The 27,269-nt window shown below is 36.3% G+C and overlaps 1 protein-coding gene across 1 annotated transcript in view; it reads left to right on the forward strand.

The window, feature by feature from the left end:
* Positions 1–27,269, forward strand: part of TDRD7 (tudor domain containing 7) — an 89,323-nt gene that overhangs the window by 12,297 nt on the left and 49,757 nt on the right. Inside the window, exons 2-4 of the mRNA XM_079705912.1 lie at positions 9,473–9,685; positions 12,028–12,169; positions 14,014–14,227. Coding sequence (XP_079562038.1) covers positions 9,479–9,685; positions 12,028–12,169; positions 14,014–14,227 — 563 coding nt within the window. The 5' untranslated portion in view covers positions 9,473–9,478. The remainder of the gene's footprint in view (positions 1–9,472; positions 9,686–12,027; positions 12,170–14,013; positions 14,228–27,269) is intronic.

Here is a 27,269-nt window from a genome sequence, read left to right on the forward strand (position 1 = left end):
CTTCTCTTTTTTTCCCCTTGATTAATCTACCTGGAAGTTATCAATTTTATTGTGTTTTCAAGAACTAGTTTTGGTTTCATGGTTTTTTTCCTTTACTTTTTTCTATTTAATTACTTATCTGTTTCACCATTCCAGTACTGATTTTGCTCTCATCTTTATTAATTTCTACTTCCTTTTGGTATAATTTGCTCTCTTTTTTTCTTAAGGTAGCAGATTAGATCATTGATTTGGAGTGTTTCTTTTTTTCTAATATAAGCATATGATCCTGTAAATTTTCCTCCAAATATTGCTTTAACTGCATTCAGCAATTTTTTATATACTGCTTTTTCATTTATTTAAATGTTTTCTGGTTATTTGGAGGAGCTTTCCTCTTGGACCCTTGGTTATTTAGAAGTATGTTATTACATTTGCAAATACACAGGGATTGTTCACATATCTTTCTGTTACTGATACCCAATTTAGTTTAGTTCTGGTCATAGAATACGCTTTATATAATTTCAATTATTCTAAATTGGTTGAGGATTGGTTTCAGCCTCAGAATATATTCTGTCTTGGTCAGTGTCCCATGAGCTCTTGAAAAGAATGTATATTTTGCTACTGTTGGGATGGAGTGTTCTGTAAATATCAATTAGACCAGTTTGGTTGATGGTGTTGTTCAGCTCCTCTATATCCTTACTGATATTTTTGTTTACTGGCTCTACCAATTACTGAGAAAAGAGTTTTGAAGTCTCCAGTCATAACTCTATTGTTTTTTCATTCATGTATTTTAAAACTCTAATGTTAGATGCAGTCACAGTTAGGATTCTTATATCTTCCTGATTAATTAATTCCTTAATTATTATGTAATGTCCCTCTATTGTTTAAATTTATTTATATTTTATTTATTTATTTTTGGCTGCTTTGGGTCTTCATTGCTGCATGCGGGCTTTCTCTTGTTGCTGCGAGTGGGCTACTATTCGTTGCAGTGCACATGCTTCTCATTGTGGTGGCTTCTTTTGTTGCAGAGCATGGGCTCTAGGCATGTGGGCTTCAGTAGTTGTGGCACGTGGGCTCAGTAGTTGTGGCTCACGGGTGGGCTCTAGAGCACAGGCTCGGTAGTTGTGGTGTACGGGCTTAGTTGCTCCGTGGCATGTGGGATCTTCCCAGACCAGGGATCGAGCCCATGTCCCCTGCATTGGCAGGCGGATTCTTAACCACTGCGCCACCAGGGAAGTCCCTGTAATGTCCCTCTTTATCCTTGGTAGTATTACTTGTTCTGAAATTAATATAGTCATGTATTTACATGCATATCTTTTTCTGTATTTTTACTTTTAACCTATGTGTTTGTATTTAGAATAGGTTTCTTGTAGATAGTATATAGGAAAATCTTGCTTTTATATCCACTCTACCAATCTCTAACTTTTTATTCAGGATATTTCAGTCATTTACACTTAATGTAATTATTCGTATGGTTGACATTATTTTATTTTATTATTTTTTTAAATTTATTTATTTGGCTGTGCAGCAGGATTGTGGGATCTTAGTTCCCTGACCAGGGAATGAACCTGGGCCCCCTGCAGTGGAAGCACAGAGCCCTAACCACTGGACATCCAGGGAATTCCCCTGTATGTAGTCCTTTTTAAAATTTTTTAATTTAATTTAACTTTTTTATACAGCAAGTTCTTATTAGTCATCAGTTTTATACACATCAGTGTATACATGTCAATCCAAATTGCCCAATTCATCACACCACCACCCACACCCCCCCACTGCTTTCCCCCCTTGGTGTCCATATGTTTGTTCTCTACATCTGTGTCTCAACTTCTGCCCTGCAAACCGGTTCATCTGTACCATTTTTCTAGGGTCCACATACATGCGTTAATGTACGATATTTCTTTTTCTCTTTCTGACATACTTCACGCTGTATGACAGTCTCTAGATCCATCCACGTCTCAACAAATGACCCTATTTCGTTCCTTTTGATGGCTGAGTAATATTCCATTGTATATATGTACCACACCTTCTTTATCCATTCGTCTGTCGATGGGCATTTAGGTTGCTTCCATGACCTAGCTATTGTAAATAGTGCTGCAATGAATATTGGGGTGCATGTGTCTTTTTGAATTATGGTTTTCTCTGGGTATATGCCGAGTAGTGGGATTGCTGGGTCATATGGTAATTCTATTTTTAGTTCTTTAAGGAACCTCCATACTGTTCCCCATAGTGGCTGTATCAATTTACATTCCCACCAACGGTGCAAGAGGGTTCCCTTTTCTCCACACCCTCTCCAGCATTTGTTGTTTGTAGATTTTCTGATGATGCCCATTCTGACTGGTGTGAGGTGATACCTCATTGTAGTTTTGATTTGCATTTCTCTAATAATTAGCGATGTTGAGCAGCTTTTCATGTGCTTCTTGGCCATCTGTATGTCTTCTTTGGATAAATGTCTATTTAGGTCTTCTGCCCATTTTTGGATTGGGTTGTTTGTTTCTTTAATATTGAGCTGCATGAGCTGTTTATATATTTTGGAGATTAATCCTTTGTCCGTTCATTCATTTGCAAATACTTTCTCCCATTCTGAGGGTTGTCATCTTGTTTATGGTTTCCTTTGCTGTGCAAAAGCTTTGAGGTTTCATTAGGTTCCATTCGTTTATTTTTGTTTTTATTTCCATTACTCTAGGAGGTGGATCAAAAAAGATCTTGCTGTGGTTTACGTCAAAGAGCGTTCTTCCTATGTTTTCCTCTAAGAGTTTGATAGTGTCCTGTCTTACATTTAGGTCTCTAATCCATTTTGAGTTTATTTTTGTGTATGGTGTTAGGGAGTGTTGCAATTTCATTCTTTTACATGTAGCTTGCCAGTTTTCCCAGCACCACTTATTGAAGAGATTGTCTTTTCTCCATTGTATATCCTTGCCTCCTTTGTCATAGATTAGTTGACCATAGGTGCGTGAGTTTATCTCTGGGCTTTCTGTCTTGTTCCATTGATCTATGTTTCTTTTTTTGTGCCAGTACCATATTGTCTTGCTTATTGTAGCTTTGTAGTATAGTCTGAAGTCAGGGAATCTGATTCCTCCATCTCCATTTTTTTCCCTCAAGACTGCTTTGGCTATTCGGGGTCTTTTGTGTCTCCATACAAATTTTAAGATGTTTTTTCTAGTTCCGTAAAAAATGCCATTAGTAATTTTATAGGGACTGCATTGAATCTGTAGATTGCTTTGGGTAGTGTAATCATTTTCACAATATTGATTCTTCTAATCCAAGAACATGGTGTATCTCTCCATCTGTTGGTATCATCTTTAATTTCTTTCATCAGTGTCTTATAGTTTTCTGCATACAGGTCTTTTGTCTCCCTAGGTAGGTTTATTCCTAGGTATTTTATTCTTTTTGTTGCAGTGGTAAATGGGAGTGTTTCCTTAATTTCTCTTTCAGATTTTTCATCATCAGTGTATAGGAATGCAAGAGATTTCTGTGCATTAATTTTGTATCCTGCAACTTTACCAAATTCATTGATTAGCTCTAGTAGTTTTCTGGTGGCGTCTTTAGGATTCTCCATGTATAGTATCATGTCATCTGCAAACAGTGACAGTTTTACTTCTTCTCTTCCAATTTGTATTCCTTTTATTTCTTTTTATTCTCTGATTGCCGTGGCTAGGACTTCCAAAACTATGTTGACTAATAGTGGTGAGAGTGGACATCCTTGTCTTGTTCCTGATCTTAGAGGAAATGCTTTCAGTTTTTCACCATTGAGAATGATGTTTGCTGTGGGCTTGTTGTGTATGGCCTTTATTATGTTGTGGTAGGTTCCCTCTATGCCCACTTTCTGGAGAGTTTTTATCATAAATCGGTGTTGAATTTTGTCAAAAGCTTTTTCTGCATCTATTGAGATGATCATATCATTTTTCTTCTTCAATTTGTTAATATGGTGTATCACATTGATTGATTTGCATATATTGAAGAATCCTTGCATCCCTGGGATAAATCCCACTTGATCGTGGTGCATGATCCTTTTAATGTGTTGTTGGATTCTGTTTGCTAGTGTTTTGTTGAGGATTTTTGCATCTATATTCATCAGTGATATTGGTCTGTAATTTCCTTTTTTGTAGTATCTTTGTCTGGTTTTGGTCAGGGTGATGGTAGCTTCATAGAATGAGTTTGGGAGTGTTCCTTCCTCTGCAGTGTTTTGGAAGAGTTTGAGAGGGATGGGTGTTAGCTCTTCTCTAAATGTTTGATAGAATTCACCTGTGAAGCTGTCTGGTCCTGGACTTTTGTTTGTTGGAAGATTTTTAATCACAGTTTCAATTTCATTACTTGTGATAGGTCTGTTCATATTTTCTATTTCTTCCTGGTTCAGTCTTGGAAGGTTATACCTTTCTAAGAATTTGTCCGTTTCTTCCAGATTGTCCATTTTATTGGCATAGAGTTGCTTGTAATAGTCCCTTAGGATGCTTTGTATTTCTGCAGTGTCTGTTGTAACTTCTCCTTTTTCATTTCTAATTTTATTGATTTGAGTCCTCTCCCTCTTTTCCTTGATGAGTCTGGCTAATGGTTTATCAATTTTGTTTATCTTCTCAAAGAACCAGCTTTTAGTTTTATTGATCTTTGCTATAGTTTTCTTTGTTTCTATTTCATTTATTTCTGCTCTGATCTTTATGATTTCTTTCCTTCTGCTAACTTTGGGTTTTGTTTGTTCTTCTTTCTCTAGTTCCTTTAGGTGTAAGGTTAGATTGTTTATTTGAGATTTTTCTTGTTTCTTGAGGTAGGCTTGTATAGCTATAAACTTCCCTTTTAGAACTGCTTTTGCTGCATCCCATAGGTTTTGGATCGTCGTGTTTTCATTGTCATTTGTCTCTAGGTATATTTTGATTTCCTCTTTGATTTCTTCAGTGATCTCTTGGTTATTTAATAGTGTATTGTTTAGCCTCCATGTGTCTGTGTTTTTACGTTTTTTTCCCTGTAAATGACTTCTAATCTCATAGTGTGGTCAGAAAAGTTGCTTGATATGATTTCAATTTTCTTAAATTTACTGGCTTGATTTGTGACCCAAGATGTGACCTATCCTGGAGAATGTTCCGTGCGCACTTGAGAAGAAAGTGTAATCTGCTGTTTTTGGATGGAATGTCCTATAAATACAATTAAATCTCTCTGGTCTGTTGTGTCATTTAAAGCTTCTGTTTTCCCATTTATTTTCATTTTGGAAGATCTGTCCATTGGTGTAAGTGAGGTGTTAAAGTCCCCCACTATTATTGTGTTACTGTCGATTTCCTCTTTTGGAGCTGTTAGCAGTTGCCTTATGTATTGAGGTGCTCCTATGTTGGGTGCCTATATATTTATAGTTGTTATATCTTTTTCTTGGATTGATCCCTTGATCATTATGTAGTGTCCTTCCTTGTCTCTTGTAACATTCTTTATTTTAAAGTCTATTTTATCTAATATGAGTATTGCTACTCCAGCTTTCTTTTGATTTCCATTTGCATGCAATATCTTTTTCCATCCCCTCACTTACAATCTGTATGTGTCCCTAGGTCTGAAGTGGGTCTCTTGTAGACAGCATATATATGGGTCTTGTTTTTGTATCCATTCAGCAAACCTGTGTCTTTTGGTTGGAGCATTTAATCCATTCACATTTTAGGTAATTATCGGTATGTATGTTCCTATGACCATTTTCTTAATTGTTTTGGGTTTGTTTTTGTAGGTCCTTTTCTCCTCTTGGGTTTCCCACTTAGAGAAGTTCCTTTAGCATTTGCTGTAGAGCTGGTTTGGTGGTGCTGAATTCTCTTAGCTTTTGCTTGTCTGCAAAGCTTTTGATTTCTCCATCGAATCTGAATGAGATCCTTGCTGGGTAGTGTAATCTTGGTTGTAGGTTCTTCCCTTTCATCACTTTAAGTATATCATGCCACTCCCTTCTGGCTTGTAGAGTTTCTGCTGAGAAATCAGCTGTTAACCTTATGGAAGTTCCCTTGTATGTTATTTGTCATTTTTCCCTTGCTGCTTTCAATAATTTTTCTTTGTCTTTAATTTTTGCCAATTTGATTACTATGTGTCTTGACCTGTTTCTCCTTGGGTTTATCCTGTATGGGATTCTCTGTGCTTCCTGGACTTGGGTGGCTATTTCCTTTCCCATGTTAGGGATGTTTTTGACTATAATCTCTTGAAATATTTTCTCAGGTCCTTTCTCTCTCTCTTCTACTTCTGGGACCCCTGTAATGCGAATGTCGTTGCGCTTAATGTTGTCCCAGAGGTCTCTTAGGCTATCTTCATTTCTTTTCATTCTTTTTTCTTTATTCTGTTCCTCAGCAGTGAATTCCACCATTCTGTCGTTCACTTATCCGTTCTTCTGCCTCAGTTATTCTGCTATTGATTCCTTCTAGTGTAGTTTTCATTTCAGTTATTGTATTGTTCATCTCTGTTTGTTTGTTCTTTAATTCTTCTAGATCTTTGTTAAACATTTCTTGCATCTTCTCCATCTTTGCCTCCATTCTTTTTCCGAGGTCCTGGATCATCTTCACTATCATCATTCTGAATTCTTTTTGTGGAAGATTCCCTATCTCCACTTCATTTAGTTGTTTTTCTGGGGTTTTATCTTGTTCCTTCATCGGGTACATAGCCCTCTGCCTTTTCATCTTGTCTATCTTTCTGTGAATGTGGGTTTTGTTCCACAGGCTGCAGGATTGTAGTTCTTCTTGCTTCTGCTGGTATGGTTGACTTTAAATCTATCATTTTGCCAGATGTTTTCTATTTGCCTTTTCTGTTCTTTTTGTTTCTGTTTTCTCTTTTTTCCTACTTTTTTTTTTTACTTCTACCTAGTTTTTTATTGAATTTCTATTTTGTTTTACCTGTACTACTACTGGCTTATTAGTTATGCCTCTTAAAAATTTTTAGTGGCTGTCATAAGTTTTACAATATATCTCGTAATTGCATTCCCCTTTGAAATAATATTATACTACTTTACGTATAGTATAAGCACCTTCCAATAATATACTTCCGGTTCCTTTCACTCATTCTTTGTGCTGTTGTGGTTGTACATTTTACTTTTACATATATTGTACACCCCACATTTTTGGTGATGTCTAGATCTTGATTGTCGTGGTGATTACATAGTATATATGTGCTTTCAAAACTCAGTAAACACTACACATAGTATTTTATGTAAGTTATACCTAAATGAAGATTTTAATATAAATATAAATTTATATTTTAATATAAATATATGTGTATATATACATATATGTGTGTGTATGTCTTTCTGTCTATAGAGAGAGTAAGAATATAGACCTAGTATAGGACTTTCGTAGACTCTTTACTATTTAATTAATTTACTGTTTAATTAATAGTATTAATTAAATGGTATTCGTGCTAGTGGTGACAATTTGAAAAGAGTTAATGTTTAGTAGAGGGAAGTACATAATGCATACTTAGGTTATTTACCATTTAAACTTTGCCATCATTTGAGTATTATATTTATAATCAAGAGCACCTGCAAATGAGCTATTTTGTCTCCTTTTTTAAATGGACAAATTAGGAAATTGCTAAAACTGTATGCTGTTCTTCCTTTATGTTTCTAAACCAGAGAAAGAGCAGGATTGTCTAGAATTCTGTGAAGTCCGATATAGTATCCACTTGCCCTATTTAATTTAAGTTAAAATTTCAGTTCCTTACTCATGCCACATTTTAAGTGCTCAGTAGCCACATGTGGCTAGTGGCTACCATGTTGGACTGCACAGATATAAAATATTTCTATAATCACAGAAAGTTCTTTTTTAAAATATTTATTTATTTATTTATTTGGATGCACTGGGTCTTAGTTGCCGCATACAGGATCTTCATCGCCACGTGCAGGATCTTCGTTGCGTCATGCAGGATCTTTAGTTGCAGCATGAGAACTCTTAGTTGAGACATGTGGAATCTAGTTCCCTGACCAGGGATTGAACCCAGCCTCCCTGCATTGGGAGTACGGAGTCTTAGCCACTGGATCACCAGAGAAGAAAGTTCTATCGGATAGCACTGTTGAAGGAAAAATTAGCAAGTTGTCCATGGCTTGCCTTTCTCCTTCCTGTAATGAAAGGCTAAATCTACTTTTCATGGCTGCTTGGATGTCCTTCTCTGAATGTATCTTCATTCTGTTTACCATTAGTCCAAAGAAAATATGAGTGATTAATCTAGAAAAATGCCTGTTACTGATCAATGAAAATCCTTAGCCAAGGTCCCCATGGATTTCTTTGGTACCAAAATTTATTAGTCACTTTTCTTTTTTCTCTCACTTGACCTGTCTGTTATTGCATATGACATTTTTTAATATGCCATTCTTTTTGGCTTTTTCCTCTTTTTGTTTGTATGACACTGTGACTTTGCCTTTTCTACTTCTATCTCTCTGGTCCCTTTTTCTTAGCCTTTTATAGGTTCTTGTTCCTCTGCCCATCTCTTAAATGACAGCCTTCCATAGCAGTCCATCCTTAACCTTATTTTTAACTCCCTGGACACCAGATACCACATATATGCTGAAGGCCAACAAATCTATAAGCAGCTCAGATTTCTAACCTAAGTTCCTAATGAATATAACTACGTGGCTGCCCTAAGAGCATCCCAAACTCCATATGTCCAGAACGATTTCACTCCCTTCCTCTCTTGCGAACCTGCCTCTACCCCACCTAAGTGTGGGCCATTACTATCCACCACGCTTCTAGCTAGAAATCTGGGGCCTCTCTCATAATTCAAACCAGTTAATCAGTTCCTGTTGATTCCACTTCCTAATTACCTCTGATACTGAGTTTTTGTTTTTTCCCAAGGTCCTGCTTTCAGATCTTCCATATCTTCAGTTCTTACAACTCATTTATCTTTCTCCTAGTTTATTTTCCCTGCTACTGAGGAGTGATCTTCTTAAAATGCAGAGCTGATCATTTTATTCTGCTATTTAAAATCCCTCCAAGGTCTCACATTACTTTTGGCAAAAATGCAAACATCTTAGCATATCTAGTAGTCTCTTCTGGGTCTGCCTCTTCTCACCTCTCCCATCCCCATCTTTCAGTCCTCAGCTTAGAGTCTTTGTTCATTCATGTCCAGCCACTTAACTGCCTGGGGTTCTCAGAACCAGCCATGTGCTTCTCTCTCACCTCTGTGCCTTTTGAATTTTCCGTTCCCTCTGCTTGGGGCTGATACCTCTCCCCATTCCCCACCCCCACCCACACACACCCTTTGCTTCCTTGCCTGGCCGATTGCATCTTGTCCTTCAGGACTCCATCAGGCCTCCTCCCATCTGGGAAACATTCCCTGATATTGTCCCTCCCCGGGCTAGTCTTTGTGCCTTCCTGACTTCCCTGATGTTCTCATAGTATTCCATGCTTTTCTCTACCATAGCAGTTATTTCCCTGTATTGTAATAGCACAGAAAGTATTCAATAGCAATTTATGAAATACTCAAACAAGTGTAAACTCTGAAAATATATTTGAATTCACAGACTAATGCATCATTATAGTAACCTTCCACTGTGTTCTTATAGGTGAAGATGCTGGAAGCAGATCTGGTTTCAAAAATGCTACGAGCTGTTCTACAGTCTCATAAGAGTGGAATAGCATTACCCCAGCTCCAAGGAGAGTACAGATCCTTAACTGGAGACTGGATCCCCTTCAAGCAATTTGGTTATCCTACGCTAGAAGCCTATCTGAGAAGTATGCCAACAGTTGTCAGGGTAGAGACTAGTAGATCTGGAGAGGTAAGAAGGTAATTGTGTGTTTCAGAAGAGTCAAACCAATTCTTAATTGCCTGTCTGGCACTTCCAATCTCATAATTAGGGTAGAAGTCAAAGTGAGAAGCACTAGCCAAGATCGGAAGTGATAGAGAGAACAGCATCCACAGCACAGCCAAGATTCTCATGTCTTTTGTTTTAGCCTCAAATTCTTTCCGTTGCAAAAATAAGGTTTTAACCATATTAAATTAAAAATTTTCAAGTTAAACTTTACCCAGTCTCATTGTCCAAACCAAATAACTGTACTGGAGACCTTAACTGCCTAAATGTCATACCCACTCATTATAGACCTGCTACAGCTGTTTTTGCCTAGGTTACTAATGACTTCCTGATTACCGAATCTAACAGACATTTTAAAATTCTCATCATTTGACCTGACTCCTATCTATTCCTACTGTCTGGATCCTAGTTCAGCCTCTAATTGATTGATCATCACTTTTGGTTATTACAGAGCCCTCCCTACTGTTATCCCTGTCTTTAGTCCCTAGCCTGTTCTCACCTTCACACTTTAGTAACAGTGATCATGTTGTTCTACAATTTTAAATCCTTTAGTTTCTCTGGAAGAATATTTTATATATAACATGGGCGATTAGGTGGTAGCAAGTAAATTTTTTATTGCATATACTCTATGACCCAACAGTTTCACTTCTTGGTTTCTGCCTAATGTACAGTATGAAAGATATGGACAAACCACCATCCAAGACAGAAAGGCACCCATCCCCACAATCAGTACCTTTTTCAGGGTACATTTCTATATATGTAAATATGTATAACAGGTCTGGAGTATTTCTCACCAAAAATTATAATAGTTGTCCTCTTGGGAGGGGGGTGGGTAGGGAGGCAGTGGATAGAGGAGAAAAGGAGCCCAGGATTGGGAGAGTGGTCAGAGGTTCATGTAATCTGTAATAAATTTTATATAATGAGAAGGTATAAACTAATTAAATATTATATTAATAATAAAATTTCCTTCAGTGACCCTGGTTCTCCCAGACAGATTTAAGCCCTCCTTTCTGTCTGCTTGGCCCCTTGTAATACATCCAGTATTACACATGACATAATGTTTTCTGTTTAGTCTCTTTGCCTCTCTTTCCTTCAGAAGTTTCTTGAGGATAAGGGATTTTTTTTTTTTACCCCTAACAGTAGGTGTTTAATAAATATGTGTTGAATGTATAAATGATCAGATATCTGAATGAATTAATTAATAATTTAGTAATGCTTCATATAGTTACTATGCTATAATTTACTCAACTCTTTATTCTCCTATTTTGGACATTTTTAATGTTTCCAGGTTTAGACTATTAAAATAACCCCTAATGCACATATTTAGGTATGTAACTTTTTCTTCTTTTGAAATATATTCTTATATTTTCAGGAATGGAAATACTGGACCAAAGAATAGAAACATGTTTTGGCTTGTGGTGTAAAGCCTCACTGCTTTCCTGTTCTTGATTTCAACTTAGAATCAAAGACTTTAACACTAGATGGTTCTCTAGAGATAGTCTAATCTCAACAGTCTACATTCTTTTTTCAAATCCTTTTTCAAATATCCTATATATCCCACCATTTTTTTTTAAAGATAAAAAGCTGAGCTACTGTATTTTAAGTAGGTGCCAGAGGTCCAGGCCTCTGCTTACCCTGTCTTGCCCTCACAGCCCGGAGGCACCTCCATGGAATTCTATGGCTCCATTGAACAGTTTGAAAACCCCAGATCTAAGCTCTTCCCTGTTTTACAGCTGATAATATGAAGATTTTAGAAGTAAACTGGTTTGCCCCAAGTCACCCAGCTAATCCATTGCAGTGCAAGACCAGGATTTAGTGGTCTTCGGGAGACCACTAAATACAAATAGCAGTTACAAGTGTGTACTTTGAATTCAGAGAGATAGCCTAGCTGTGTGGCTTGAGAAGTTTGCTTAACTTTCCTGAGCCTCTGTTTTCCCATGTGTAAAATGGGAATAAAATATATCTCACAAATTATATGAGATAATATATGCAAATCACAGGTTTCATTTGGTTCATTTGTTAATCCTACAGTACCTAGCACATTTTAGATGCTTAATAAATACCTGTTTAAGGAATAAGTGAAAGTTTCAATTTGAGGAGAGATTATTCAGTGTGCCGGACTATGCTTGATTTCTCTTGCAGAAAATATAATTTAACTCTAACATTATCAAAGAGAGAGAGACGTGAATATTTGCATACAGCTTGATTTGGGACATATAAACACACAAAGATGCACTTGGAAAAATCAGCCTTTAGGTACCAGTGAATCTGAGAAATGTTTCTCCTCTCACCTTGCCTCTCATAATTAGATTACCTGCTATGCCATGGCCTGCGCAGAAACTGCAAGAATTGCTCAGTTAGTGGCTCGTCAGAGGAGTTCTAAAAGGAAAACTGGTCGGCAAGTTAATTGTCAGATGAGAGTAAAGAAAACCATGCCATTTTTTCTAGAAGGTAAGATCTTTTCACATGCTAAACTTTTAAAACCTGTCTGTGAATATACTGTCAGATGGAAATATTGCTTGTATTCATGATAAACACCTTTATTTGTTAATATTCATATGTCAAGGGAGAAGTCCTGAAGCTAGTATTTCCATTTGAAATTAAGTGAACCTGATAAGCATGACTTATTAAGTAAAGTAATTATACAGTGTGAAATAACTCAGCATAGATTTTAATTAAACTTATTATGGTAAAGTGTGGTTTTACTCTTTATTTTGGGGGAAAGGCTCCTCTAGAATGTTGGATGAACCAAGAACCTCTAAGTTAATGTCTTATTTAGGAAATCATGTCTTTTACTGTAAATCTTCTATTTTCAGAAAAACGTGAATTATATAGTACATAAAGGTATTATAGGCAACTCAGCCTGTGTTTACTGATCATTTATCTCAAGGAGCTTATAATCATTTCTAAAACTAAATTCTCAAGAAATAGTTCAATGATGGTAGAAAAGAGTTGATTCCTAAATGCCACAAGGAGCATTTTAGACAAAGGAGCAATCATTGTGAGAATGGCAGTGGAGGGCTTCATGGCAAAGGGGAGACTTGAACCAAGACCTCTAACAGTTGGAAGAATTTAAATTGATGGAGAAGAGATGGGAGGACTGAGATAATGGCTGAGTGTGCTGCACTTGTAAGAATGTGAGGTGACTGCCACCAAGTTACTTGGTGAGTAGAGGGAAAGTAATGGGCTAGTCTAGCAGATGAAGCCATGTTTTGAAGAACCTCATCTGCTAAATACACCAATCTACTCATCCCCTGCTGACTGACCCTCTAGTGACCATCTCCTCATATTCTTTATTTTTTTTTTAAATTTACTTATTTATTTTTTAACATGTTTATTGGAGTATAATTGCTTTATAATGGTGTTAGTTTCTGCTTTATAACAAAGTGAATCAGCTATACATATACATATATCCCCTTATCTCCTCCCTCTTGCGTCTCCCTCCCATCCTCCCTATCCCACCCCTCTAGGTGGTCACAAAGCACCGAGCTGATCTCCCTGTGCTATGCGGCTGCTTCCCACTAGCTATCTATTTTACATTTGGTAGTATATGTCCATACCACTCTCTCACTTTGTCCCAGCTTACCCTTCCCCCTCCCCGTGTCCTCAAGTCCATTCTCTATGTCTGTGTCTTTATTCCCGTCCTGCCCCTAGGTTCTTCATGACCTTTTTTTTTTTTTTTTTTAGATTCCATATATATGTGTTAGCATACAGTATTTGTTTTTCTCTTTCTGACTTACTTCACTCTGTATGACAGACTCTAGGTCTATCTACCTCACTACAAATAACTCAATTTCGTTTCCTTTTATGGATGAGTAATATTCCATTGTATATATGTGCCACATCTTCTTTATCCATTCATCTGTTAATGGACACTTAGGTTGCTTCCATGTCCTGGCTACTGTAAATAGAACTGCAGTGAACATTGTGGTACATGACCCTTTTTGAATTATGGTTTTCTCAGGGTATATGCCCAGTAGTGGGATTGCTGGGTCGTATGGTACTTCTATTTTTAGTTTTTTAAGGAACCTCCATACTGTTCTCCATAGTGGCTGTATCAGTTTACATTCCCACCAACAGTGCGAGAGGGTTCCCTTTTCTCCACACCCTCTCCAGCATTTATTGTTTGTAGATTTTTGATGATGGCCATTCTGACTGGTGTGACACCTCCTCATATTCTTACAAACTGTTCTGAGAATAGAGACTGACAGAAAACATCTGGACAGGGGAGTGACATAATGAAACCATGGTTTTGGGAAGCTAATCAATTCCGTTATGTATGCCTGACTTCGTAGGAAAACCAAAAGCAACCCTCAGACAACCAGGATTTTCTTCAGATTTTTCTATCAACAAAAAACCTAATCCAACACTGTTAAGAGACAAAGGAGACTGTCTTGGAGTTAAATCTGTTGCTGAAATGCCGCCTTACACATTACATACAACTATTGGAAATGAAGTATTCAAAGATGTTCCAGTGCAGAGGCATGTGACCATGTCTACCAACAACAGGTATTTGGGCTTTGTCTGACTAAAAGGAGAAGTTTGGTGAACCTAGGATAATAAATATTAAACATGTGTGTTCAGGGTAAGAAGGAAGTACTTTCTGTTTTGTGTAATACAAGTTCACACGTTAGTAGAGAAATGCATCATTACTAGTTAGTCCACTTTCCTGGCTGCCTAAATGTCATTCTCTGAATATCTCCATTTTGTATTTGTTGTGCATTATTGGTAATCTCTCTTTGTAAAAATTATTTTAAAAGTTCTCACAAATTGATCTAAGATGCTATTTCAGCATAACTTACTTTTTCTGAAAACCTTTCATACAATTAATTTTGTAAGTTTTAAATAAAATCTGATTGATTTGTACACTCTACTGTGTTCCAATAATTATACCCATAATTATACAGTAGCATTATACATTCATGCATCAGAATACTGGACTGGAAGTAATAACACAACTTTAAAGTTTTAGTTTGAATGCTGCCATTCACTCGCCAGGTGAAATAAGTGAAATTATTTCATCTTTTGGGGCTGTGGTATCTTCATTTGACCAATGAAAATGTTAACTGGGTGATCTCAAAGTTCCTTTCTGGCTGTAAATTTTATGGTTTTATGAGGTAACTCAGGTGAGCAAACTACAACTTATGGGCCATTGCCTGTTTTTGTAAATAAAGTTTTATTGGAACACAGCCACATTCCTTTATTTATATATTGTCTGTGGTTGCTTTTACACAACTACAGAGTTGAGCAGTTGTGCAGAGACAGTATGGCCAGCAAAGCCTAAAATGTATACTGTTAGACCCTTCACAGAAAAAGCTTGCCATCTCCTGATGAATCAGTATAACATTCTTCCATCCTGTTTGTAACTCTGCAAAACAAATTTTGTTGTATCATGTTCATTTAAATCAGTGTTCAAAACTTCCATTTTGTATAAAAGATAGTCCCCTTCCCCCCAAGCACTCCCCCAACACTAGACTATTTAGAAATAATTAATTTTGTTAAGTTAGGTAAAAGGGTACTAATTTTTTATATTTTAGTATTTTTTATAAAGTAACCCTTAAATATTTTTCATAATGGTATATATTTAATGGTGTTTATGGTTAGTTATTATAATTTTTGATAAGGTCTAGAAAATACATAATTAAAATTTGGATCTTGACCCAAAGCACTAGTTATGTCCATTATGTGACTGAGGTACCATTGTCTTCTCTGGTTGTGGGCCTAAATTTCAAGATTTTGAATGAATCTATAAAATGACAGCAAAACCAGGCATCCTGGATTGTGGGCCCAGAGGAGCATTCTCCACCCCATGGCCTGGTGTCTCCTCCCTCTCACCTAGTGCTATTGCATGGCCCAGGTAAGTGCCTTCCATCCCTGCAGGTAGCACTAGCAGTGATTGAGCGGGGGCCTTGCCAGCACCAAGCAGCCCACAGAGTAGGCCCAAGGTGGTGCTCTCTGACCTGCTGCCTAGTGTGCTCCCACCCCTCCTCCCCAGCAGCAGGGGCCCAGGGAAGTGTATACTGCTGTATCAGATCAGAATAGCACCATGAGGGCCCTGAAAACTAAATTATTATTGGAACCACAGCCTACAAAAGTGGGCCAGGAGGTATATGATAAACCTAAATGGAGTAACTGCCTGCTAAAATAGGACATTTGTAACTGATTCACTTTGTTGTAGGGCAGAAACTGACACACCATTGTGAAGCAATTATACTCCAATAAAGATGTAAAAAAAATTAAAATAAAATAAAATAAAATAGGACATTCGTCTTAACATATGTCCAAATGTCCAGGTTACAATAAAAAAAGTCAATCTTTATACTAAGAGGCAGGAAAATGACAACTTGAATGAGAAAAGATAACCAACAGACACCAACATTATGGTGAATCAGATGTTGGAATTATCTGACAACGATTTTAAAGCAGCTGTTGTAAAAATGCTTCAATTTGCAATTGCAAATACTTTTGAAAAAAATGAAAAAATAGAAAATTCACCAAAGAAAGAGAACATACAAAAAAGAACCAAATGAAACAACCAAAATAAAAATGCAGTGTATGAGCTCAGTAACAGAATGAATATGATAGAGCACAGAATTAGTGAACCTGAAGATAGAACAATAGAAATTACCCAATCTGGACAACAGAGTAAACAGACTTAAACAAAACAAAATAATTAGCTGAACCTGAGGGGCCTATGGGGGGAAAAAATATCTAGCAGACCCTTAGGGACCTGTGGAGAAAATAAGAAAAGATCTAATATTTGTATTATCAGAGCCTCAAAACAAAGAATGGGGCTGAAAGAGTATTTGAAGGCATAATGGCTGAAAACTTCTCAAATTTGCCTAAGGACATAAACCTACAGGTTCAAGAAGCTTAGGAAATCCCGGACAGGATGAATCCAAAGAATCCCACACCAAGGCACATCATAATGAAACTTCTGAAAACTAAAGACAAAGAAAAAAGTCTTGTAAACAGCCAGAGAGAAATGACACATCACCCGTAGGGGAATACCAGTTTTAATGACAGTGGATTTCTCATTCACAGTCATGGAGGAATCATGAAGGAAGGAAATGGCATATTTTTAGTGCTGAAAGGAAAAAAACTATCAACCACAAATTTTGTATCCAGCAAAAGTATACTTCAGGACTGAAAGGGAAATAAAAACATTCTCAGATGAAAGAAAACTAAGAGAATTTGTCATTAGCTGACTTACTCCTAAAGAGTGACTAAAGGAAGTTCTCTCAACAGAAAAGGTGTAATATAAAATGGCTTGGAACTTCAGAAAGGAAAGAGCAAAATGGGTAAAAACAGGTGTAAATAAATGGATTATCCTTCTTCTCATGAGTTTCTTAAATCATATTAGTTTGAAGTAAAAAGTATAACACCATCTGATGAGGTGCTAACGTATGTAGAGAAAAACTTAAAGCAATTGTATTTGTAAAGTAGGGAGGGCAAGGAGACCTAGATGAAAGTAAGGTTTTTATACTTGAAGTGGCAAAACATTGAGATGAGTAGAATGTGATGTTATATGTGTATTGAAATGCATAAGCAACCAATAAGAAAACTATACAAAGTGATATACTAAAAAAACATTATAAGTAAATCAGAATGGAATTTTCAAAAATGTTTAACCCACAAGAGTGCAAGAAAAGATAAATAGGAGAATGAGAAACAGGGAACAAATAGAAAACAAATAATAAAGTGCAGACATAAGCCCTAACAAAATGATAATTACTTTAAATGTAAAAACACATGAAAATATGTTCAACTTCATTAGCTATTAGGGAAATGTAAATTAAAACTACATTGACAGGGACCTCCCTGGTGGTCCATTGGCTACGACTCTGTGCTCCCAGTGCAGGGGGCCCGGGTTCAATCCCTGGTCAAGGAACTAGATCCCACATGCTGCAACGAAGTTCCCACAGACAGCAACAAAGATCCTGTGTGCCACAGCTAAGACCCGGCACAGCCAAATAAATAAATATTTTTTAAAAACTGCATTGACATACCACCACAACACACCTATCAGAATGACTAAAATAAAAAATAATGATACAATAATAGTAGGGGACCTTAACACCCACTGGCATCAATGGACAGATCATCCAGACAGAAAATCAAGAGGTAACAGTGGTCTTAAACAACACAACAGACCAATTGGACTTAATAGCTATCTATAGGACATTAAATCCAAAAACAGCAGAATACACATTCTTCTCAAGTGCACATGGAACATTCTCCAGGACAGATCACATACTAGGCCACAAAACAAGCCTCAACAAATTTAAGAGGAAGAAATTATATCAAGCATTTTTTTTCTGACCACAGTGGTATGAAACTAGAAATCAACTATGGAAAGAAAAATGGGAAAAGAAGAAACATGTGGAGACGAAAGAACATGCTACTAAAAAACCCTGGTCAATGATGAACTCAAAGAGGAAATCAGAGGGCTTCCCTGGTGGCACAGTGGTTAAGAATCTGCCTGCCAATGCAGGGGACACAGGTTCGAGCCCTGGTCTGGTAAGATCCCACATGCTGCGGAGCAATTAAGCCTGTGCATCACAGCTACTGAGCCTGTGCTCTAGAGCCCACAACCCACAACTGCTGAGCCCATGCACCACAACAGCTGAAGCCCACACACCTATAGCCTGTGCTGCACAACAAGAGAAGACACCTCAATGAGAAACCCGCACCCCACAATGAAGAGTAGCCCCTGCTCGCCACAACTAGAGAAAGCCTGCGCACAGCAATGAAGACCCAATGCAGCCAAAAATAAACAAATTTAAAAAGTTAAAAAAAAAGAGGAAATCAGAGAATACCTCAAAAGACAAATGAAAATGGAAATAGAACTTTCCAAAGTTAGGATGCATCAAATGCAGCTCTGAGAGGGAAGTTTATAGTGACACAGTCCTTCTTCAAGAAACAAGAAAAAATCTCAAACAACCTAACCTACCACCTAAAAGAATTAGAAAAAGAACAAAGCCCAAAGTCAGCAGAAAAAATGAAATGATAAAGATCAGAGAAGAAATAAGTAAGAGATCATAAAAACAATAGAAAAGATCAATGAGGCCAAGAGCTGTTTTTTTAAAAAGATTTAAAAATTGATAAACCTTTAGCCAGGCTTACCAAGAAGAAAAGAGAGGGCTTCCCTGGTGGTGCAGAGGTTGAGAGTCCGCCTGCCAATGCAGGGGATGTGGGTTCGTACCCTGGTCCGGGAGGATCCCACATGCCATGGAGTGGCTAGGCCCGTGAGCCATGGCCACTGGGCCTGAGCGTCCAGAGCCTGTGCTCTGCAGCGGGAGGGGCCACGGCAGTGAGAGGCCTGTGTACCGCAAAAAAAAAAAAAAGAAAAAAGAGAGGACTCAAATAAGTGAAAGAGGAGAAATAACAACTGATACCACAGAGATATTAAAAAAAAATCATAATACTACGAACAGTTATATGCCAATGAAATGGACAAATTTCTAGAAACATACAGCCTGCCAAGACTGAAATAAGAACATACAGACAGTTTGAACAGACTGGCCACTAGAAGTGAAATTGAATTTGTAATAGAAAAACTCTAAGCAAACAAAGTCCAGGGCTAGATGGCTTCACAGTGGGATTCTACCAAACATATAAGAAGAACTAATACCTATCCTTCTCAAACTATTCCAAAAAACTGAAGAGGGAACACTCCCACATTCATTCCATGGGGCTACCATTATCTTGATACCAAAACCAGACAGAGATACTATAGAGATAGTAAATTACAGGCCAATATCTTTGATGAATATAGATGCAAAAATCCTCAACAAAATATTAGCAAACCAAATCTGACAATATATAAAACGGGTCATACACCATGATCAAGTTTGGATTTATTCCAGGGTCACAGGGATGGTTCAACATTTGTAAATCAATCAGTGTGATACACCACATTAACAAAAGGAAGGATCAGAATCACATGATCATCTCAAGAGACACAGAAAAAGCATTTGACAAAATTCCATATCCATTCATGATAAAAATTCTTATCAAAGTGGGTATAGAGGGAATATATCTCAACATAATAAAGGCCATTTATGACAAACCCACAGCCAAAATCATACTCAGTGGTGAAAACCTTCCCACTAAATTCAAGAATAAGACAAGGATGCCCACTCATGCCACTTCTATTTAACATATTATTGGAAGTCCTAGCCACAGCAGTCAGAGAAGAAAAAGAAATAAAAGGTATCTAGATTGGGAGGGAAGAGGTAAAACTGTCACTACTTGCCGATAACATGATACTTTAAATAGAAAACCCTAAAGTCTCCACCCCAAAACTATTAGAGCTAATAAATGAATTTAGCAAGGTTGCAGGATATGAAATTAATATACAGAAACCTGTTGTGTTTCTATACACTAATAATGAAATATCAGAGAGTAAGAAAGCAGTCACATTTAAAATGATATCAAAAAGAATAAAACACCTAAGAATAAACTTTGCTAAGGAGGTGTAAAACCTATACTCTGAAAACTATAAAGCATTGATGAAGGAAATTGAAGATGATACAAAGAAGGAAAGATATCCCATGCTCTTGGATTGGAAGAATTAATATTGTTAAACTGGCCATACTACCCAGAGGAATCTACAGATTTAATACAGTCCGTATCAAAATAGCCAGGACATTGTTCACAGAACTAGAATAATCCTAAAATTCATAATAGAACAGCAAAAGACCCCGAATTGCTGAAACAACCTTGAGAAAAAAGAACAAAGCTGGAGTATAACCCTCCCAGACTTCAGACAATACTAAAAAGCTACAGTAATAGAAACAGCATGGTATGTGCACAAAAACAGACACATAGATCAATGGAACAGAATAGAGAGTCCAGAAATAAACCCATGCACCTGTGGTCAATCTATGACAAAGGAGGCAAGAATATACAATGGAGAAAAGACAGTCTCTCTAACAAGTTAGTGCTGGGAAAACTGGACAGCTACATGTAAAACAAGATATTAAAACATTCTCTCACACTGTATACAAAAGTAAACTAAAAATGGTTTAAAGAAGTAAATGTAAGAACTGAAACCTTAAAAGTCCTAGAAGAACATAGGCAGAATACTCTTTTACATAAATTGTAGCAATATTTGTTTGGATTTGTCTCCTAAGGCAAAAGAAATAAAAGCAAAAATTTTTAAATGGGACCTAATTAAACTTAAAAGCTTTTGAACAGCAACGAAACCAAAAGACAACCTGCACAATGGGAGAAATATTTGCAAATGATGTGACCAACAAGTGGTTAATATCCAAAGTATATAAACAGCTCATACAGTTCAATATCAAAAAAAACAAACACCCCAATCAAAAAAGTGAACAGAAGACCTGAATAGACATTTTTCCAAAGAGGATATGCAGGTGACCCCAGGCACATGAAAAGCTCAACATCAGTAAGCATGAGGGAAATGCAAATCAAAGCTACAATGATGTACCATCTCACACCTGTCAGTGTGGCTATCGTCAAAAAGTCAGCACATAACCAGTGTTGGAGAGGACATGGAGAAAAGGGAACGCTTGTACACTGTTGGTGGGAATGTAAATTGGTGTAGCCACTATAGAAAACAGTATGGAGATTCCTTAAAAAACTAAAAATAGAACTACCATATGACCCAGCAACTCTTCTCCTGGGCATATGTCCAGAAAAAAAACAAAAACACTAATTTGAAAAGATACATGCACCCCAGTGTTCATAGCAGCACTATTTACAATAGCCAAGACACAGAAGCAACCCAAGGGCCCATCAACAGATGAATGGATAAAGATGATATGGTATATATATACAATGAAGTATTACTCAGCCCTAAAAAAGAATGAAATTCTGCCATTTACAGCAACGTGGATGGACCTAGAAAGTATTATGCTTAGTGAAATAAGTCAGACAAAGACAAGTACTATATAATATCACATTTATATGTGGGATCTGAAACATACCACACGTGAATATATCAGCAAAAGAGAAACAGGCTCAAAGTCAAAGATATAGAAAACAAACTTGTGGTTACCCAAGGGGAGAGACGAGGGGGAGGGACAAATTAGGGGCATGGGATTAACAAACTATTATGTGTAAAATAGATAAGCAACAAGGATTTATTGTATAGCACAGGGAATTATCTTATTAGCCATTATCTTGTAATAACTTATAATGGAGTATAATCTGCAAAAATACCGAATCACCATGCTGTACACCTGAAACTAATATAATATTGTAAGTAAAATATACTTCAATTTAAAAAATAGTGATAATACTGAATCTGGCAAGGATACAGAGAAAATGGATCACTCATACATTGCTGTTGGGAATATAAAATTGTACAACCACAATAGAAAATAGTTGGGGAGTTTCCTTTTAAAAAAACAAAACATGATACCACTATATGACCCAGGAATCCCACTCCTATACATTTATCCCAGAGAAATGAACACTTAGATTCACACAAAAACCTGTACACAAGTGTCCATAGTAACTTTATTCATAATAGCCCCAAACTGGCAAAAACCCAGATATCCTTCAGTAGTTGAAAGGTTCAGCAAACTGAATACATCCACACTGCAGAATACCTCTCAGCAGTAAAAAGGAATGAACTATTGACACATGCAACATCAGTGGATCTCAAGGGAATTATGCTGAGCGAAAGAAGCCAATCTCAAAAAGTTACATACTATGTGATTCTATTTATATAACATTCTTGAACTGACAGAATTATAGAGACAGAGAACAGAGAAGTAGTTGCCAAGAGTCAGGGGTTGGGGAAGGGGGAAGGATGTGGCAATAAAGGGGTAGAAAGAGGGACCCTTGTAGTGATGGGATAGTTCTGGATGTTGATTGTAGTGGTGATTACATGGACCTATATGTGTAGTAAAATTGCACAGAACTATACACACACACGTGTATGTTTAAAACTGGTGGAATTTGAATAAGCTCTGGATTATACCAATGTCAGTTGCCTGGTTTTGATATTGTACTATGCAAGATGTTACCCTTGGGGGAAACTGGGTGAAGGGTACATGGGACTTCTATGTACATTTTTTGCAAATTCCCATGAATTTATAAATATTTCACAATAAAAGGTTAAAAATTGATAGCAAAATCTTTTTATATGGTTTTAGTTTTGAGAATTAATATAGTATATGCTTTTGTCTTTTGCCTTTCTCCACAAGAATTTTGAATTCCATATAGTCGAATGTCTTGTACATTATTGTACAATGATTTCTAGAACTACATACCTAATTGTCTTCATCTGTCTTTGTATGGATTATATTTCAGACTATTTTAATTATACTCTATTAAAGATGTTGTAAAACATCTTCATCAAATCTTTTTTTAAAGAGCATAATACAATTTGAAAGATACATTTTAAGAGAAATCTAAATATCATCTGGTGGCAGAGATTATGGGCTGCCTTTCTAATTATAAAATCAAAGAAGTTGCTCTTACCAAAATAGAGCAATAGCAAAAGATTTTATTTCTAAACTTATGAAATATTAAGTAGTAATATTAAGTAGTATAAGTTATTATGAGTTTAAACTTTTTAGAGTCACCAAATCTTTAGAGTCGCTAATGAAAGCTATAAATTATCTTCCCAGAAAAATTTTGTGCACATATACATGCACCTTTGTATACTAATGCAGGGAATACATGGGCCCCAGAAGCCCTTCTCAAAAACTCTGGTTAAGAACTCATGCCTGCCGGTTAACAAACTGGAAGTTTCTAGAAAAATAACATAACTGATATTCTCTAATATTGTAGGTATCAATCTAAGTTTACCATGTGTCTACAGTAAAATAGAAAGAGGGGCCAAAAGTGAGGATATACGACTGATTTATGGTTTCTCTGGGAAATGTTTATTTCTAAAAAAATACAATTCATGACTGTTGTATTTTGTTAAAATTATGAGATTATTAAAATTTGGTTTTTAATATATTTATGCATAAAACATAGATGAGTATGGCACTGAAAACCAGGGTTCTATTAGGCCTAGAATGAGAGAAGAAATTGCTGTATGTATATTGTAGTGAGTAAGATCATGAACTTTGGATATGAATAAAGGACTGTCTGGCATTAACCAATGGGAAGCATGATTGAAAAGGCATCTTTCAAGTATTAAGTTAAAGTAAATGAATGTAGGTTTCTGAGATCTTGTAGGTTTAAAAGTCATGTGCTAAATGTTTATAGGAAGCATTTTCTAAAATACGTTTATTGCTTTCTTCTGATTACAAAAGTTCTAATGTATATGGTATAGAAAATTTGCAAAGTAGAAGAAAGTAAAAGGAAGAAAAAAGTCACCTCTAATCCAGACATAAATGTAACCATTAAAAATTATCTTTCTATATTATTTATTTATATAAGTTTAAAAAAATACATATTGGGTCATGATGTATATTACTATTTTATAACCTGTTGTAAAAGGCAATATATTGTGAACATTTTCCATATCATTAAGTACACATCTCTGTTATCATTTTTAGTGTCAGGCTAGTCCATTGTCCAGTCACTCATTGTTGAATATAAATGATTTTCACTATTGTAAGCAATTCTACAATGAACATATTTGTAGAATGATCCTTGCATATATTCACAACTAGTTCCTTAGAATAAATTGGTAGAAATAGACTCTCTGGGTAAGAGGGTATACACACTAAGGCTTTACTAATTTGTGCTCTAAACAGATTATACCAGTTAGATTCTTCTAGAAGCATATGGGAGTGATAGTTTGCTTGTGCACTTGCCAACATTGGGCATCAGTGTTTTATTTGCTACTCTAAAAGGTGAAAAAAATGTACATATGTTTTAATTTCTATTTCTTTGATTTTGATTCTTAAGGAAGTTACATTTTTTCATGTTTATTAGCCCATTTATAGATCTTTTGTAAATTACAGGTTTTTGTCTTTTGTTGGTTTTTCTTTCTAATTGGTAAAAGTGATTTATAAATTAAGGATGTTGAGCCTTTTGTCCTGTAATATGTTGGCAATTTTACCAATGTTGGCAAGTTTGTTTAATTATGGTATTTTTGGTATACAAAAACTTTAAAATTTTCTATTTACATCTATTAATCTCTACCTTTATGGCTTCTGCCTACAGGTGTTATGCTTAGAAAAGCATTTCTACCCCCATATTATGTAGTATGTTTTCTTTTAGAATTTTTATGGTTTCATTTTTTGCATTTAAACCTTTAATTCATCCAGAATTAATTTTGTTGTATAGCATAAGAGTAGGAATCCTGTTAGCCAGATGTCCTAATATCAATTATGACATAATCCTTTCTTTCCCTGCTGGTTTGAAACACTATCTCTATCAATACTAAATTGTTATAAATATATGACTCAGTTTCTGGGCTTTCCATTTGGAATCACTGGTTACCTGTCTATTCTTTAGCAGTGCCAAACTACTCAGATTATTATAACTTTATAATAAGTGTTAATAACCTTTACTTTTTACTTGCTCCTCTCTCTGCCTCCTAATTTAGTTGGTTGCTTTTGTCATCTGCTTTTGTTAACACCTACTGCCCCTGTTATAACACTTAGTAGACTTTGTTCTTACAGATTCTGTCAGTTCATCAATTATCTGTTGTGTAACAGGTTATCACGAATTTAGCAGTTTACAGCACATACTTATTATCCTGTAGCTTCTGTGGGTTAGGAATCTCAGAACCACTCAACTAGATCCTCTGCTTCAAAGTTTCTCATGAGGTTGCAATCAAGGTATCGGCCATGGCTGGGTCAGCTGAGCAGGAATCCCCTTCCAGGCTCACTCGTGTGTTGTTAGTACAATCCATCCCTTTTGAATTGTCCCTTAGTTCCGTCTGGCTATTGGCCAAAGACCACCTTCAATTGCTTGCCATATAGCCCTTCCTAACATGGCTCTTTACCTCATCGAAACCAGCAAGAGACAGATTATGCTAGCAAAGTGGAAATTAGAATCTTTTGTAATCTAATTATGTATAATCCTCTCAACCTTGAAGTATCCTGTTGATTAGAAGCGAGTTACTCAAAGGGAGGGGATTACACAAGGTTGTGGGTACCAGAGGGGAGAATCACTGGGGGCCACCTACTAGCTGCTTGCTACAGTCACTTTTCTCAACTATACGTGTAGTCCATGAGAATAATGGTACCTTCCTCTTGTTTAATCATTGATCGTTACCCTCTGACACAATGCCTGGCATGTAATAGTAGGTCCTTAAATAAATATTTGTGGGATAATAATGTGTCTCTAATAAATGGCATATGTTTGAGTTGGGAGTTTTTTTGTGGGGGGGGCAGTCTAAGTATTTGTCTTTTAAGAAACAAAATAATGTCTTTTATACTTACTGTTATAAAACTGGTTGGACCTCTATTATCTTATTAACTTTGTTTTCACATGTCCCTGCGGTTTTCCTTGAACATCTTTCTTTTGCTGTGTTGACAGTTTTCTTTCCTGTGCATTAGACCTACCAATGTTTGCATGATAGCAGTCTCTGCTGTATCCTTGCTGTACTTTCACTGTTCGCTTATAACCCTCTGCTTTCTGCTAGAGCCCTCACAGCTGACTCAAAGCAGGGGAAGATTCCAGTTTATATTTTTAGGGCTCTGGTGCAAGGGAAAGGATTGCTGTCTCCCTGCCAGTTCTGCAGAAGTAGGAGCTGGATATGTTTTTGATATCTTCTGTCATTACCCAGATGCATTAATACACAAATGTGATGCTCTTATAATTGCAGAGCATCATATACTAAGTAAGCTTTTGCTGGTAGCCTACAATCTAATAATTTCTTTTAGAATTAAAATATTTTGAGGAGATATGCTTCATTTCAAAGAATTGATCTAATTTTTAGAGTATTCCATACTATTGAAAAATTGCGAAATAGGTGTACTGTCACTATCACCACTAGTCCCACCGCTGGGCAAGATGTACTCTTTGATTCATTCAATCATCCTATTCATTCTTACAGCATTCACTCTCCCTTGCATGTACCAAGCACTGCCCTAGGCACAAGAAACACAAGTAATTAAGACACTTGGGGTCTAGTGAGGGAGACAGATATGAATACAAATTATTTCTCTTTGTGGGTGGTGGTGGGGGGTATTTCTTTGTCTGCATATTTAGAAATTTTTTCTACATATATCCAGCACAATTCACATAAAAATTTTTTTGGTGAGTGTATGAGGTGGGAAATCTACATTTCTTTCCTAAGTAGTTAATTGAGGAATCCCCTCTCTGGTTTGAAATGCCACTTTTATCATGTGCTAAGATGTAATGTAAATTGAGTGTTTCTAAGCTCTCTACTATTTTACTTATTTGTCCAACTATTTTAAATGTTGTACCTTTATAACACATTTCAATACCTGGTGATGCAAGTCCTTCATTTTTTAGTCATAGTCCAAAATATTCTTTATGTTCAACTGTTTATTCTTTGCATAGTTTTCTTTATTTTGTATTGCTAGTTTCTTAGAGGTGATTAATTGGAAATGTGACTTCTAAGTTCTTTTAAATTCCTAGTTTAAATTTAGCCTTTAATAACACTTTCCTCTGATGAATATGAAACATGAAAGTT

Source organism: Hyperoodon ampullatus, assembly GCF_949752795.1.
Source record: "Hyperoodon ampullatus genome assembly, chromosome: 6".
NCBI classification, from domain to species: domain Eukaryota; kingdom Metazoa; phylum Chordata; class Mammalia; order Artiodactyla; family Ziphiidae; genus Hyperoodon; species Hyperoodon ampullatus.